At 31.2% G+C, this 13,952-nt stretch overlaps 1 protein-coding gene and 1 pseudogene across 1 annotated transcript; both read right to left on the reverse strand.

Annotated features, from left to right (window-relative positions):
- Positions 1-719: 719 nt before the first annotated feature.
- Positions 720-3,968, reverse strand: LOC108454242 (calreticulin-like). Its single transcript, XM_017752632.2, has 13 exons — positions 3,788-3,968; positions 2,784-3,084; positions 2,441-2,696; positions 2,302-2,358; positions 2,174-2,221; positions 1,996-2,082; positions 1,864-1,921; positions 1,700-1,767; positions 1,516-1,611; positions 1,382-1,426; positions 1,272-1,301; positions 1,077-1,184; positions 720-990 (listed from the first exon to the last, which is right to left on the reverse strand). Exons 1-13 carry the CDS (start codon positions 3,885-3,887, stop codon positions 979-981), a joined length of 1,266 nt encoding a protein of 421 aa, XP_017608121.1. The 5' UTR covers positions 3,888-3,968; the 3' UTR covers positions 720-978.
- Positions 3,969-5,849: 1,881 nt separating this feature from the next.
- Positions 5,850-9,369, reverse strand: LOC108456194 (pyrophosphate-energized vacuolar membrane proton pump-like; annotated as a pseudogene).
- Between the last annotated feature and the right edge of the window lie 4,583 nt (positions 9,370-13,952).

A 13,952-nucleotide genomic window follows, 5' to 3' on the forward strand; every position in this document is an offset into this window, starting at 1 on the left:
TAGCGGTCTAGAGTAGCAAATGAAAAAAAAAAAAGTTAAATTTTGCTATTACTTTTGAAAGTTATAAATTTATTCTTTACACTTTGAACTTTAGTCTTTATACTTTTGAATTAATCAATTATAATTCTTATACATATTGATTTAATAACTAGTAGTGTAGGATACATACAATCATAACGTTAATTAGTATTTTTCAATTAGATAATTCTAATATTATATACTTTTTGAATTTTAGAATTTTAGTTTTGAAACAAAAATAACTATTAATTCATTAATTAAATTTTTATTAAAAATTATATGGCAATAACTAACATGAAATTACAATTGATAATATATTTATTGCATCAGATTTTATATAACAATAAATTTTAATTTAATGAATTTAATAATTATCATTTAGTAATGATTGAAAATTTAAAATTTAAAATATAAAATTTAAATCCACAATTTTCATAAATACTACAAGTAATAGTAAAATTTTACCATAAAAATGTCATACGTACATGCGAGGTTCTTCTCCTCATAAGACATTTTAATTAATTTTGAGTTTAGTTAATTTATATAAAAATAATTCCAATTTTTAAAATTTTTATATCTTTTGAATTCAAATAAATTTGAATCCGAAATATTTATACCGTTTCAATTTTTGTTTAAGTCAAGTCCTTTAATAATAAACTTCTGTTAGATGAAATTCGAGTTCAGAGGATCAGACTATCAAATTATTATCAAAATTCATAGGCATAGTTTAAACTATTTCATAATCTTGAGCATAGAATAAAACCTCTTTGTTTCTAAACCCTTAACAAAAGTTAAAGAAAAAAAAATTCAGATCAAGACAGCAATGTGCACGCAAACTGCAATGGCAATTCCTTTCCCCTCTACTCCTACAGCTGCAAAGATTAAAAATAAAAAATAAAAAGAGAAATGGAGATCCTTTGAAGAGCACTTTTGCGGCGCTTTCTCTATACCAGATTGACCTTACAGCTCATCCTGCATTCAAAGGGATAATCATTTTGATTAATGAGGCATCCAAAAACTATATATAGGCAAATGCAGAAAGGAAAAGAACTACTTACATGTACGTCTTTCTGAACACTGTCTCTGCTTGCGTCTGCTTTGCTATCGAAATCAGACTCACTTCCTTCACCATCATCACTACTACTATCACCATGATCATCATCCACCTGGATAATCCGTTAAACACAATGAAAACCAGAAAGATGGCAATCCAAGTAAAATTATATCATTAACAAGGCATGTTATAGACTTACATCAGAATCTGCGGAGTCATCCTTGGAGTCCTGAAGGTCATGTTACATCAGTTAGAAAGAGAGAACTGCAAACAAGGCAGAAGTATGACACTTGATAGTCAAGAATATACCTCCTCTTTCTTTTTCTCTGCCTCCTCAAATGCAGCCTTCTCGGCCTGCAAAAGCCAATCAAATCAACCACAAGCACAATCACCCCCAAAAATAAGGTCAACAAGAACAGTTTGAAATACATAGATTGACATACATCCTTCTGCTTGCCCCATGTTTCTTCAGCTAGCTTTTTGGCATACTCAACATCATCAGCAACTAAGATATTATCAAACAATGTTCCAGATTTTACCTGACAAAAACCAAACATTTATCTTGTTATAGTTCTAAAATGGCATGGAATGGTAATAGGATAGATGTAGAGAGAAAAAAAGTGATACCTGCCACAATTCAATACCAACATGCTTTAAGTTGGGGAAAACATAAAGATCAGGATCATCCTTGAAGTCTGTGAACCACATAAAAAACACAGTAATAAATCACTTGAAAAATTTTTAATTGATAAGAAAAGAAAAAAAGCACTACACAGGAAATAGCGATGAACCTGGGTTGTCAATTTTTGGAGCCTTCCACTTGCCATTGTAGTTGGGGTTCTTGATTTTCTGCAGATAGAAAAAGAATTGTTACACATAAAATGTCAAATTAAATGCGGCAATTAGACAGGGATTTCACGAACCTTAGGCTTCCATGGGCCATTGTACTCTGGGTTGGGAATTGTTGAGGGTGTCCATTCACCATCTTCTTCATCATCCCAATCTTCTGGCTGGTGTAAATAATTTTAACCATTAACCTTTATTACAAATAAGGCATGCCCTTTTTATAATAGAAGCATTACTGAAGCATTAAATGACTACCTTCTTAGCATCAGGATCAGGGATTTCTTTTGGAATGTCATCATAACCCTATGGGAAATCAAAAACTAGAGGTTAGCTTGCATAAGCATAACAAAACCATGGAAGGGTTAAAATACGAAGGTTGTTACCTCTGGCTTCTTGTCTTCAGGATCAGGGATGAATTCCTTGTCATCCCAATCTTCAGGCTGCCATCATGCGAAGTTCTTAGTTGTATCAAATATTCATATGATAAAATAAAACCAAAAAGACATCAATTCTGACTAATACCTTCTTCGCACTGGGATCCTTGATTCTCTTCGGTGGGAGAAGATCCCAATCAGTGTACAAGCTACCAGTTCGTTTCCCAACATTATCAATAAGAATTTTGTAAGTAGCATCCGGATGCAGAATAAATGTGTAAACATGAGTAAGTTGGTCAGTCTCACATGGAACTTCCTTTTTCATCAAGTGGTTTGTCCCCTTGTAATGAAGAATAGCATGTACTTTCTTTGTGCTTCCACAGATATCAGGCCCAAACATAATGCTGCACCCAACCAACATTACAAAAAAATCAGTAAATCTGCAATAAAATCTTTTAGAGATACCAAGAGGTTAGATCATAAAGTAAAACCTGTATGGGGTGTCACCACCAAAATTCTTCTGGTCAATGTCACCACTGAGTAGTTTCATGTAACCACCACCACAGTCAAGCTGCTGCTCATGCTTGACAGAAAATTGGAAGACTAGAGTCTTGCCCTTGTTGTTAACTTCTGGGAACTTAGCCGAAATAGCATAGAACCTGTAGTCTTCACTAGTTTGAATACCTTTGTCATTAAGATTCCCACTCCATTTTCCAGAAGTGTAATTCCATTCCCCAGCCATGTTGTCATCTTTCTTCCAGTCAGATTTTACCCACCGACTTTCCCATCCATCTTTGGTTTAAAAACAATAGAAATGCAAAATCAGCCAGAAAAAGAAAAGGTCAAATTCTTCTGTTTGAAAACAGTGAAACGTACAATAAAAACATAAGCAGCTTCTCGTTTGTTAAAGGGAAAGCAAAATTTTAGTAACGCAGCCATGCATAGTACGTTAAGTAGTAGGAACACATTAGCTAGACTCTGATATCTACCCTGATTTAAAAGACCATAACATCTAATTAATTTTGCTAAGAACTAGTGTTTTCATTCTCAAGATACATCAAATAACATAAACTAAAGCAGAATGATAATATTAATCATCATTTCATCCAATTATCCTCTACAGTTACAGAACAATTGAAACACAATACACAAATTCACACCCATTTCTCAAAGAATTCAAACACATTTCTAATAATTTATATATTTTTATAATTAGAGCCTTTTATGGAATCATATTACGTGTAGATCTACTCGACTCACTACATCTTTTAAACGAAATTAATCATTCGAGTAAAGGAACCATCGAAAACAGCCAGATCACCTACTTAACATTTAAAAATCACCGATCCATTCATTTACGTCAAGTTAAAATATCAAAACCTCTTAAATAAAAAAAAGATTCAAACAAAAAAAAAAACGATCTAAAACGTTAAGATTCAATGCATGTAGATTGAGTATTAGAAAGCGGGGGGAAAATGAGTGAGAAAGAGTTTACCATCGAAACGCTCTTCGAAGAATACTTCAGCAGAGGCAATGACGAAGAAAGAGACAAGAATTAGAGAGATAAAATTAGGGATCCGTTTAGGAATCGCCATAGCTGAACTCCACGGAGCGAGAATGTAGAACTGCAGTGCACTGATAGTCTGATGGGTTGTTTTGGTACCGTTTATATAATACTCGTTGCGTTTCAATGGTTTTCTTCCTTTTTACTTTTTACTTTTTACGGCCCAGTTAAAACGAGGTATTATTATTTTCTGTAAATATGACGTGGACTGAAGTTAATGACTGAAGCCAATGGCTTGATGACATGTCATTCACAGGTGTCACTAAGTTGACGTGGCAAAAACTTATTGGCTAGGAATTTCACGTGACACGTAGGAGGATTTTGCCTTGTTAGGCTAGGAGTACGTTACGTCTCATTTCAGCGGAATTGTGTTACATGTGGCAAGCAGGCAATGATCCACAGAACTGTAGAGGCCGTCCACCTAGACGTTGGTTTGAGGCGTAGCAGCAGATTATTTACGTCTCTTAATTGGTCTCGTATTAGCGTTTGGGTTTCAGTTTTATCATCCCGAAACTTCCATTAAAATTTATGGCATCTATTGGTAAAAGAAAATTTGTAAATTTGTTTAGATATTTACGTTTTAGATAGATACTAAAGGTGAATTTGAGAGAAAATAGCATAGAAATATATCTGTAATATAATATTTATTGTGCATAAAAATCTTTTTCTTTTAAAAAACTTTCATCTCAAATCGATGTTTGAAAAATTAAATCTTAAATATTTTACTTGATATTTAAAAAATATTTTTATACAATATCTAAAAATTATTTATATCATAATTTAATTCTTATTAACCTAATATTTTATATTTTTAAATGAAATTTAAATATAATAATGTAAATATATTATTTTATAAAAGTAAAAAAATTTATTTTAAATATAAGTTTTGATACTTATTTTATAAATTTCGATACGTTGTTTCTTTTGAAAGTTTTGTTAGATATCTTTAGAAGTTATCGGTACTTATAAATATAAAATTGATTTAAAAAAGGTTTACAACATTTTGAAAGTTTATAATGTTAGGGCCCTTAGAAACATGATTATATGTTTTATAACATCTGAAAATATTTTAGATATTATCAAATTAAAATTTACAAATTTGATTAATGAAATTTAAGAATTATTTTAATATATCAAAACTAAAATAATTCTATCATTAGATATTCATTGAAAAATTCAATAGAGTAGTTAAATTTAAAATTTTATTTGATTAATTTAAATTTAAATATAATTTAATTCAAGTTGACTATAAAAATAAAAATCCAAATTTAAAAATTATTCTAACTCAAAAAACTAAAATAGGTAAAGTAATCCAACATTACTTGAACCAGGAAAATCAATTTTAAAATCTCAACCAACAAATTTCAATAAAAAATTAATAATAACTCAAAAATATAAAATTCTCAAAATTAAGTGGGGTTTGATAAATTAAAATTCTAAATGTTAAAAATTAAGCATTGAATTTGATAAGTGTTAAATTTATATTAAAAATTATTTGATAAATTAGTAAATATAAGTACAGAATATAAATTATATTGATTGATTAAAGTAAATATTGATCTTTAAAATTTTATTTATTTATTTCTTAATTTTAATCTTATAAATTTAATATCTTATAATATTTTGGATAGTGCTGGATAAAAATAAATATGGTAATTTGAATATTTCTTTTTTTAAATGACATTTTATTTTAATTTTAATAAAATAAAATAAATGTAATATTTTATACATTTAATGATAAATAACTACTTATCTACTAATTTTATTCAACATTTGTTATTGAAAATTTTATATTATATAAAAATTAAAACAACTAAAATTTTGAGTAATTTATGAAACACACCTAACTTCAATGTATTTATTATAAAGATAAGAATAATGTCAGGGAGTAGCTGGAGTACTTGGGGTTTAAACGATAAAAATTGGATATTCAAATTTCAATGAAAAAAAAAAAACATGAGTAAAAGTACTACAATTTATTTGAAGATATTAAAATTGGGTAACTAAAGGCAAGAGTTTAGATGAATTTGAAAAGCAAGCCTCCATGAGCTGCAAAGAAAGGAGCAAACACCAATGACTCAACCGCCATGAGCTTAATGAGGATGTTGAGCGATGGACCAGATGTGTCCTTGAGGGGATCCCCTATTGTGTCTCCTATCACTGCAGCCTTGTGGCAATCTGAACCCTTTGAACCAAGTGACTTTGCATGCTCACTACCCCCTGCCTCTATATATTTCTTGGCATTATCCCATGCTCCTCCTGTGTTGGATGCTGAGATGGCTACCTGCACACCTGACACAAGTGAGCCAGCTAGAACACCAGCTAGTGTTTCGACCCCTAAGAAGGTTCCGACGATGAGTGGAGTAAGCATAACAAGTGCACCAGGTGGGATCATTGCCCTGAGTGAGGCATCAGTTGAAATCTTTACACAGTTCTGTTAAGCATTGGCCTGCAATGCAACATATGGCCAGCAAGTCAGCAAGCAGACCAGCAGTGGAGCAGAACCGAATGCAGCAACTAGCTTAGGACCATTTTTTGTTCTTTTTGTTCCAATGTAACCAACTTTAGTTTGTTTGTAATTTGTAATCTAAGTTAGTAGGATTTTTGATGTAATGGATGTAATGGCTGATACATCAGCTTGCTTTAGTTTAAAATTTAACTTGTATTAGTTCATTATTAGCGGGAGTAGGTGAATCATTAGGTAATGGTCATTTGACTTGTTAACTTTGTATTTATTTTTCATTATCAATCAATGAAGATTGCTGCTGATTTTCATCCATGTTTTGTGCTCAAGTTCTTTTCATTTTGCTCTTGGTTTTCATTTAGTTCTTAAGCAAATAACCTGTTGCTGCCTTCTTTGTTCTAACAAGTTCGCATAGTCTGGTTTTGCCGTGCCTTCCATTAGTTCCGGAATTGAATTGAATTTCCGACGAACCTCTTCGACCATTTTGAGAGCCGCACTTCCAACGCTCTTCATTGTCATGGCTGAAAACCAGTAGGGTAGCATGGCTCCAACTATTAAGCCAATGAAAACCTTTGGTGTCAATACGTCAACTGACTTGATGCCTGCTCGGCTAACATAGGCACCGAATAGAGCAAGAGATACGAGTGCAGCTGAGCCGATCGCAAACCCCTGAAATTTAACAGTAGAAACATGCAAAAATACTCAAGGACCAACAACCAATTTGAAGAATAAAGATCATGGAATCAACATAAGCCGCTCACCTTGCCAATAGCTGCGGTGGTGTTTCCTGCGGCATCTAAAGCATCGGTCCTTTCACGTATCTTGTGGCTCATTCCAGCCATTTCAGCAATACCACCGGCATTGTCACTAATGGGACCATAAGCATCGATTGCAAGACCGGTGGATATAGTACTAAGCATCCCTAAAGCGGCCACAGCAATTCCATACATTGCAGCCAGGCTAAAACTCACATAAATAGAAATCGAAATGGCAAATATGGGAATGATGACAGATTTGTATCCCAGGGCCAACCCGAATATCACATTCGTTGCAGCGCCTGTCCTGCAAGAATCTGCCACATCCTGCACTGGACTACAAGTATTTGAAGAGGCAGTAAGCATCAAAGATGGGCATATCAAAGGAATTGATGAGTAACATCTTAATGTCCTTACCTGTAAGCATTGCTAGTGTAATATTCTGTAATGTATCCGATCACAAGTCCAGCCCACAAGCCAATAGAAACACAGAAGAAAAGGTGCCTGCATGGTACATAAATTGATAAAAGCTGACCGGAACCTTCAAATGAAGAGAAAACAGTTTACAGTTTGCTTACCAATTCTTCACTTCCTTCTCATTTCCGAAATCGAAGAGAATGAACTCTGATGGCAATGCAAAGAAGCTGACCATGGCAATCCCAGCAGTCATCAGGATGGTGGAGATAAGGAGTTGCTGTTTCAAGGATGGTTCGATTTCTCTTACATTCTTAATCTCAAACATATCAGTTGCAAAGAGTGTAGTTATCAAGCAAACCACGATTCCCATTGAGCTAATGATCAAGGGGTAAGACATTGCTGTAACGTCGTGATTGATACCAAAGGATGATATGGATGCAACAAAAAGAGCTGCACATGATGATTCAGCATAAGATCCGAATAGATCGGAACCCATGCCGGCGATATCTCCTACATTATCGCCCACATTATCAGCAATAACCTGTATAAAAATTGTTTATCGTTTAGAATATAAGTGGTATAAGACTCAGAACTAATTATTAGAAGCTAAACAACAAACAGAACTTATTCCAGGCTAATAGGTTCAGGAACTGTGGGAACTCACAGCTGGATTTCGTGGATCATCTTCAGGGATATTTCTCTCGACTTTACCGACAAGATCAGCACCGACATCGGCTGCTTTTGTATATATTCCTCCCCCAACTCTTCCGAAGAGAGCCATAGAAGAACCCCCAAGACCATAACCAGTAATAGATTCATAAAGTCCCTCCCAGTCATCACCATAGTACAGTTTAAACAAATAAATGGATACATAGAGAACCAAAAGCCCATTGGCTGCAAGCAGGAAACCCATGACTGCTCCCGAGCGAAAAGCAGTTATGAATGTCTTTCCAACACCCTTCCTTGCCTCTAGAGTTGTTCTACCATTGGCATAAGTTGCAATCTTCATCCCTAGAAAACCTGAGAGAACAGAAGTAAGAGCCCCAAGCAAGAAAGCAATCGTGCTAAAGACGGCATTCGCCAGGGCCGGTTTGCAAGTGTTTCCCTTGTTATATGTGCATGGTTCACTTTTGGTGTTGAACCCCTTAACTGAACCAAGGAAGAGGAAAATGATGACACCGAATACACCCATGAAGATACCCAGGTACTTGTACTCGGTAAAGAGGAAAGAGGTTGCACCTGGGAACATTGACATTTTTAGTAGAACATAATGGATGATATGAATCGAACTTTATGTTAAAAACACCGTAAATACTGATAAAAGGAGCAATTGAAAGAAAAGAGGTTACCAAGAGAAATGGCATGTTGAATCTGAGCACACTTGATAGAAATCTCAATGTTATCAATACACTCCTCTTCTTCATCAGCTTCAATCAGCTTTACTTTATACCCATTGCTTGAATCATGTGATGAGACCTTCACCCTGGAGACCAAAAGCCACTGAAGCAAAGCAAAACCAATGCCCACCAAGGCAGCTACAGGTATCAAAACCTGGGTAAGAGCCTCACTCGATGCACCCATTTCCACAAACTCCCACTTATCTCACTTTGTTTCTTGTCTTGTCCTAGCAAAATATAGCACAAACTGGTAACTGGTTTTCGAAGCACAGGTTTGAAAAAGCTACAATCTTCAGAAGTAGGCAATCCAAAGCGGACTGTTGAAAATATGCAAAGGGGTTGTTTTGGACGACAGATAGGACAAAACTTGTGTGTTTACTGGTTGTTTCGATTAACAGTTTCGAGTTTTGTCTATGTTAGCACATTTCATGTTGCAAATTAGTTTTTTTTTGTATTTTCAGGCTATAGTTAAAACCCAGCATCTACAATGTGGGGGAGATAAACATCAAAATAATAATATTTACTTGACTTGATCACATAAATTCAATATTTGAATTCTGAGATTTTTAAAATATGGATCAATAACATTTTCTTTGATAGTTATTTGAAAGACAAGCATTAATGATTTATTATATTTTCTTTTTCTTGACTTTGATGAACAAAGACTTGGCAATCGGTTTTTGATAGATTCAACCAGATAAAACAAAGCAATTTATTCAGACCAGGATGTGAATGTCAAATACGATTAAGTTTATTTTTTTAAAGTTTTGATCCATGGAAACTTACCTCCTTAAAATCATGATAAAAATATTTTTTTTAAAAAATGAAAAATCAGAATAAAATATTCGATTTATAATAATTAATATTGAACATGTAGGTAACTCCAGTTGATCTGCTTCAAACATCAACTAGGCAATGTGCCAAATTGCCAATGTCATTGCATTTTGTGTCGTTATTACTTATTACTATATGATTTTAATCTGAGAAAAGCCAGTAAGCTAGTGGATTCAAAGCATGTTGATATCAATTAATTGTAGAGATTTGGATATTGATGTGCCAAAAATTTCAATCTCAAGAGGGTTGAAAAAGCAAATGTGTTTTGTGTTCAAACTTTTACTTTGCTCAACCATGAAGTTCCATTGGTGGCAAAGCTTAGCAGTCAATATCTGCTTTGGAAACTGCATCCCTCCAACTAAATGTTGCCATAAAATTGGATGGTGAGATCACATGGAGTAGACTTTCCTTTCCTTGGCCGTGAAGCTTCACATTGCTTGAGCTTATCAACTTTGATCCGTCATTCATTTGGAATGTCAACTGCAATTCTCCATCTTAAAAAGAATTAAATATTCTATCTACATGGAAAGATGATTAAAAGATTCAATTTACTTAAGAGAATGTCCATTTACTGCTCAACTTTGAAGAAATCATATTAACTCCTTCAAATCTATTTACCAACCAAATTTTAAATAAAAAATAATTATACCCTTATTATTTATTTATATATTTTCTATTTCATTTATTCATTTTTAATTTTTAATTAATAATAATAAAATTTTAACCCCACATTAAAATGTTATAAAATTAAATATATGTCACTTTTCTATAAAAATTATATATATTTGATTTCAATTAAAATAAATATTTTAATTTATATTTAATTTAATTATATATTAATAAGTTAATTCATTAAATTATTTTATGAAAAGTTAATTAGTTACCATTGTTTTCAAATCCTAACCAGTCCATCAAGTTGGGGAACTAGTTGGGGTACCAGTTTAGAATGAGACATTCAATTGATTGATCCGTAAATCGGTTAAACTAGGTAGTCAGACAAATTGAACTAATTTTCTATATTCCTTTTAATTTTTAATAATTTATGCAATTGAATTGATCTAACCGACCAGATTGGGAACCAATGGTTTAACGATTTTAAAAACTTTGTTAGTTACCATTATTTAAAAGTTCTAATGAGAAATAAATTGATTAAAAATAAAAATAAAACAAAATCTCAAAGTTAATATTATAATTAAATACTTACATGTATTTTTATAAAATTATTAAACAAGAAACAAAACGTAAAAGATAACAAAAATATATAATTATTACGATCAACAATTTTGAGACCTTGAGAACTTTAATATTTTAAGTTCGAGTTTAACTCTAGATAAACCATATGTAGGCGTAGTTAAATAATTTTTTGGGAAGATTCAAATTAAATTGTACATTTTATGAGAGTTAAAATACAATTTTAAAATTTTAATAATTTATATTTTTTATAATTTTAAAAGAGTAAATCAAAATTTTATCAATTTTAAGAGATCAAAATATAATTTTTAAATTAAAATTCTATAAAATTTAAAGGGTAAAAATGAAATTTTACATTTTTATGGAGTCAGCCCCTTCCATTGCCATTGCCATTGCCTTGATATATATATAATGTCCTAGCGAGTTTTCGTGTATACTTATTCTATGTCTCACCATATTTGGACACTGTATAGATTTATTGTAATATAAATTTAGAAATATTTTGGTTATCAATTTAATTGTGTGATTGATTCTTGTAATAGTCATTGAGATATATTATTTGTAATTGTAGTTGTCATTGTGCTTAAATATGATTATATTAGAATATAACAAAAGTTATAATTTATTTCAATTTAAGAAAAATAAAACTATTTAAATTTTATTTCTTTTAATTAAAAATAGTTAATATAAAATTGAAGATAATAAAAATAAATAAAGGATAAAATTTTAGTTTTATTAAAATTTGTTATACCTTTAGGTTTGAATATTTTTCCTAAAATTTGATTGTAAAGCAAGGATGATATTATAAGAATTAATATAAGCAGTAAATTAAAAAAAGGCACATGTTGGAGATGTTAAATGATTATAGAAAGGTCATATTGATTAAATTCAATTTGATTGCGACCATTGAATTTAAGCATAATATAAAAAGGTTTCAAAACCTGCCACGGTATTGTTCTCCTTTTACAAGAAATAGGGACTGTGGTTGAAGTACGACGGCCTAACCAAAGCAACCTACTGGTTTTGACAAATTCCACAGTTCCTTTACAATACAGACTATAGTCATATTGAAATAAAATGGAGGTCAAAACCTTATAATGTTGACCTTGGCATGGGTTTACAACCGATGTTAGATGGCTTGGGCCGGGTCCTGTCTTAATGGGTTTACAACCAACGTTAGAGAGCAAGTAATTTCTCCCTTTTATGTGATGATAATCTCGACAACAATCGTCCAGTTTGGATACTGTTGGCCATCATCTCTCACTTATATGTAACCTTATGTATTATAAGCTTTTCTCAGTGTCCCACCTTCATCTCAACCTAATTTCGAAAGATTTTTTAAATTTGGAAAATTATTCGACTTGTGATAATTTTTTGGATGAGATTTAAGCATTTTTAAATTGAAATGTCTCCACGGAATTCGAAGATTTATCTCTTAATTTCAAAATACACTTTGAATCACTCAATTTTGAGTTCGATAACTCAAGTTATAACTGTTTTAGTAAAAACTGCGTAAGTAGAATTTCTGGATGTAATTGTTACGAAAATTATGAATTTCAAGCTTTTAATTCTAGTTTAAATCATAGAATTTGATTTTTATGCTTAATTTTTATTATATATGAGTTCAATATTGTATTTATCAGGTTTTATTATTTTATTATTTATTTTTTATGAATTTTGGATATTGTTTAAGTATTTTAAGTTGGTTAGGGTTTTATGTTTCTTAGTCAAAAAGAAAGATTAGTTTAAAACTACTTCTTATTTAGATCAATTAGAGTTTCAGTATACTTCATTTTTCATTAATGACACAATTATTTTTATTAATAAAGTTTTCAACTCTAATAGTTACTTTCTTTGTACAAGATTTACGTAACCCTAAAATTGATATATAATACAAGTAGTAATAAATTGAATAATGTATAATTGATTTTCCGGCAAAATGGAAAAATGATATAAAGATGATAAAAGAGAAGATTGAGGAGTATTAAAAAAAAATAACTAAGTAGTAGGTTTTAGTATATTGATTTAAAGTAAGGACTAAATCATAAATATGGGAAAAGTTTTTGGCTCAAGTGTAAAAATGAGAAAGTTGAAGGATCAAAATTGAAAATAGCCCACTTCACTATGATATGGAATTGACATGCAAGGACCAACTTGAATAAGTGAAGAATTGTGAGGGACTAAATTTCAATTTTACCAAATTAAGTGATGATTCAATAATGAAATTTTGAAAAACCATAAAGGGCAAAATGATCAATTAGTAAGAGGAAGAATTCTAGAATGTAATGATGATATTAATGATATTTTGGTGATATTTTTAATTAATTAATTAATTATTGTTTTATTAATTTTACTTAGATATTTATTATTACTTTATTTAGAAAATGATAGTATAAAAAGAAAGGAAGGATGGAGAAAATTGATCATCCTTCCAACGTGAGTAAAAGGGTGAGAAAGGAAGTTTTCTTTTCTTCACAATTTAGTCATTTACCATGAAAATTCATTTTTTAATCCAAATTTTTTTAAAATTTCCATAGACGTTAAAGAGAAAAGATGAAGAAGAGAATATAGAGAATATGTTCACCTATTTAGAGCTAAGAAAATAGTAGATGAAAGTGGAGAAAATGAGAAGAAAAATGAAGAAAGTGGTGAAGATGAGAAAGGAATGAAAATGAAGAAATTCTTGACAAAGGATGTAAGTTTCATACTAACCCTACTTGTATTTCAATAGATTGAGTTAAATATGTTGTGAATGAGATGTATGAAACATGTATTTAATCTAAATATTATAAATAGAAAGTATTTTATGAAGAATAGAGACTTAAAACACTAAATTGATAAGAGAGAATGTGATTTGTATTTTGAAAATACTAAGATTAAGAAATGACTATGTAATCTAAACATAAAAATAAGTGTTTAAATTGTATAGTCATCAAAATTATGGTAATTATGTCTAATTGAATGAAAGATAGTGCAAAAACCATGGAAAAGAAAATATTTTCATTGAAACAGTTTGAACAGCAACAATGAATTAACTT

The sequence above is a fragment of the Gossypium arboreum genome, chromosome 13 (genome assembly GCF_025698485.1).
Source record: "Gossypium arboreum isolate Shixiya-1 chromosome 13, ASM2569848v2, whole genome shotgun sequence".
Taxonomy (NCBI): domain Eukaryota; kingdom Viridiplantae; phylum Streptophyta; class Magnoliopsida; order Malvales; family Malvaceae; genus Gossypium; species Gossypium arboreum.

What these genes read in the sequence shown, in the direction of transcription:
- LOC108454242 (XM_017752632.2), bottom strand. Translation starts at nt 3,887, where the DNA reads ATGGCGATTCCTAAACGGATCCCTAATTTTATCTCTCTAATTCTTGTC. An exon ending in GGTGGTGACACCCCATACAG is followed by an intron (nt 2,697 to 2,783) that starts GTTTTACTTTAT and finishes GGTTGGGTGCAG; the next exon opens with CATTATGTTTGGGCCTGATA. An exon ending in TCCAAAAATTGACAACCCAG is followed by an intron (nt 1,768 to 1,863) that starts GTTCATCGCTAT and finishes TGTGGTTCACAG; the next exon opens with ACTTCAAGGATGATCCTGAT.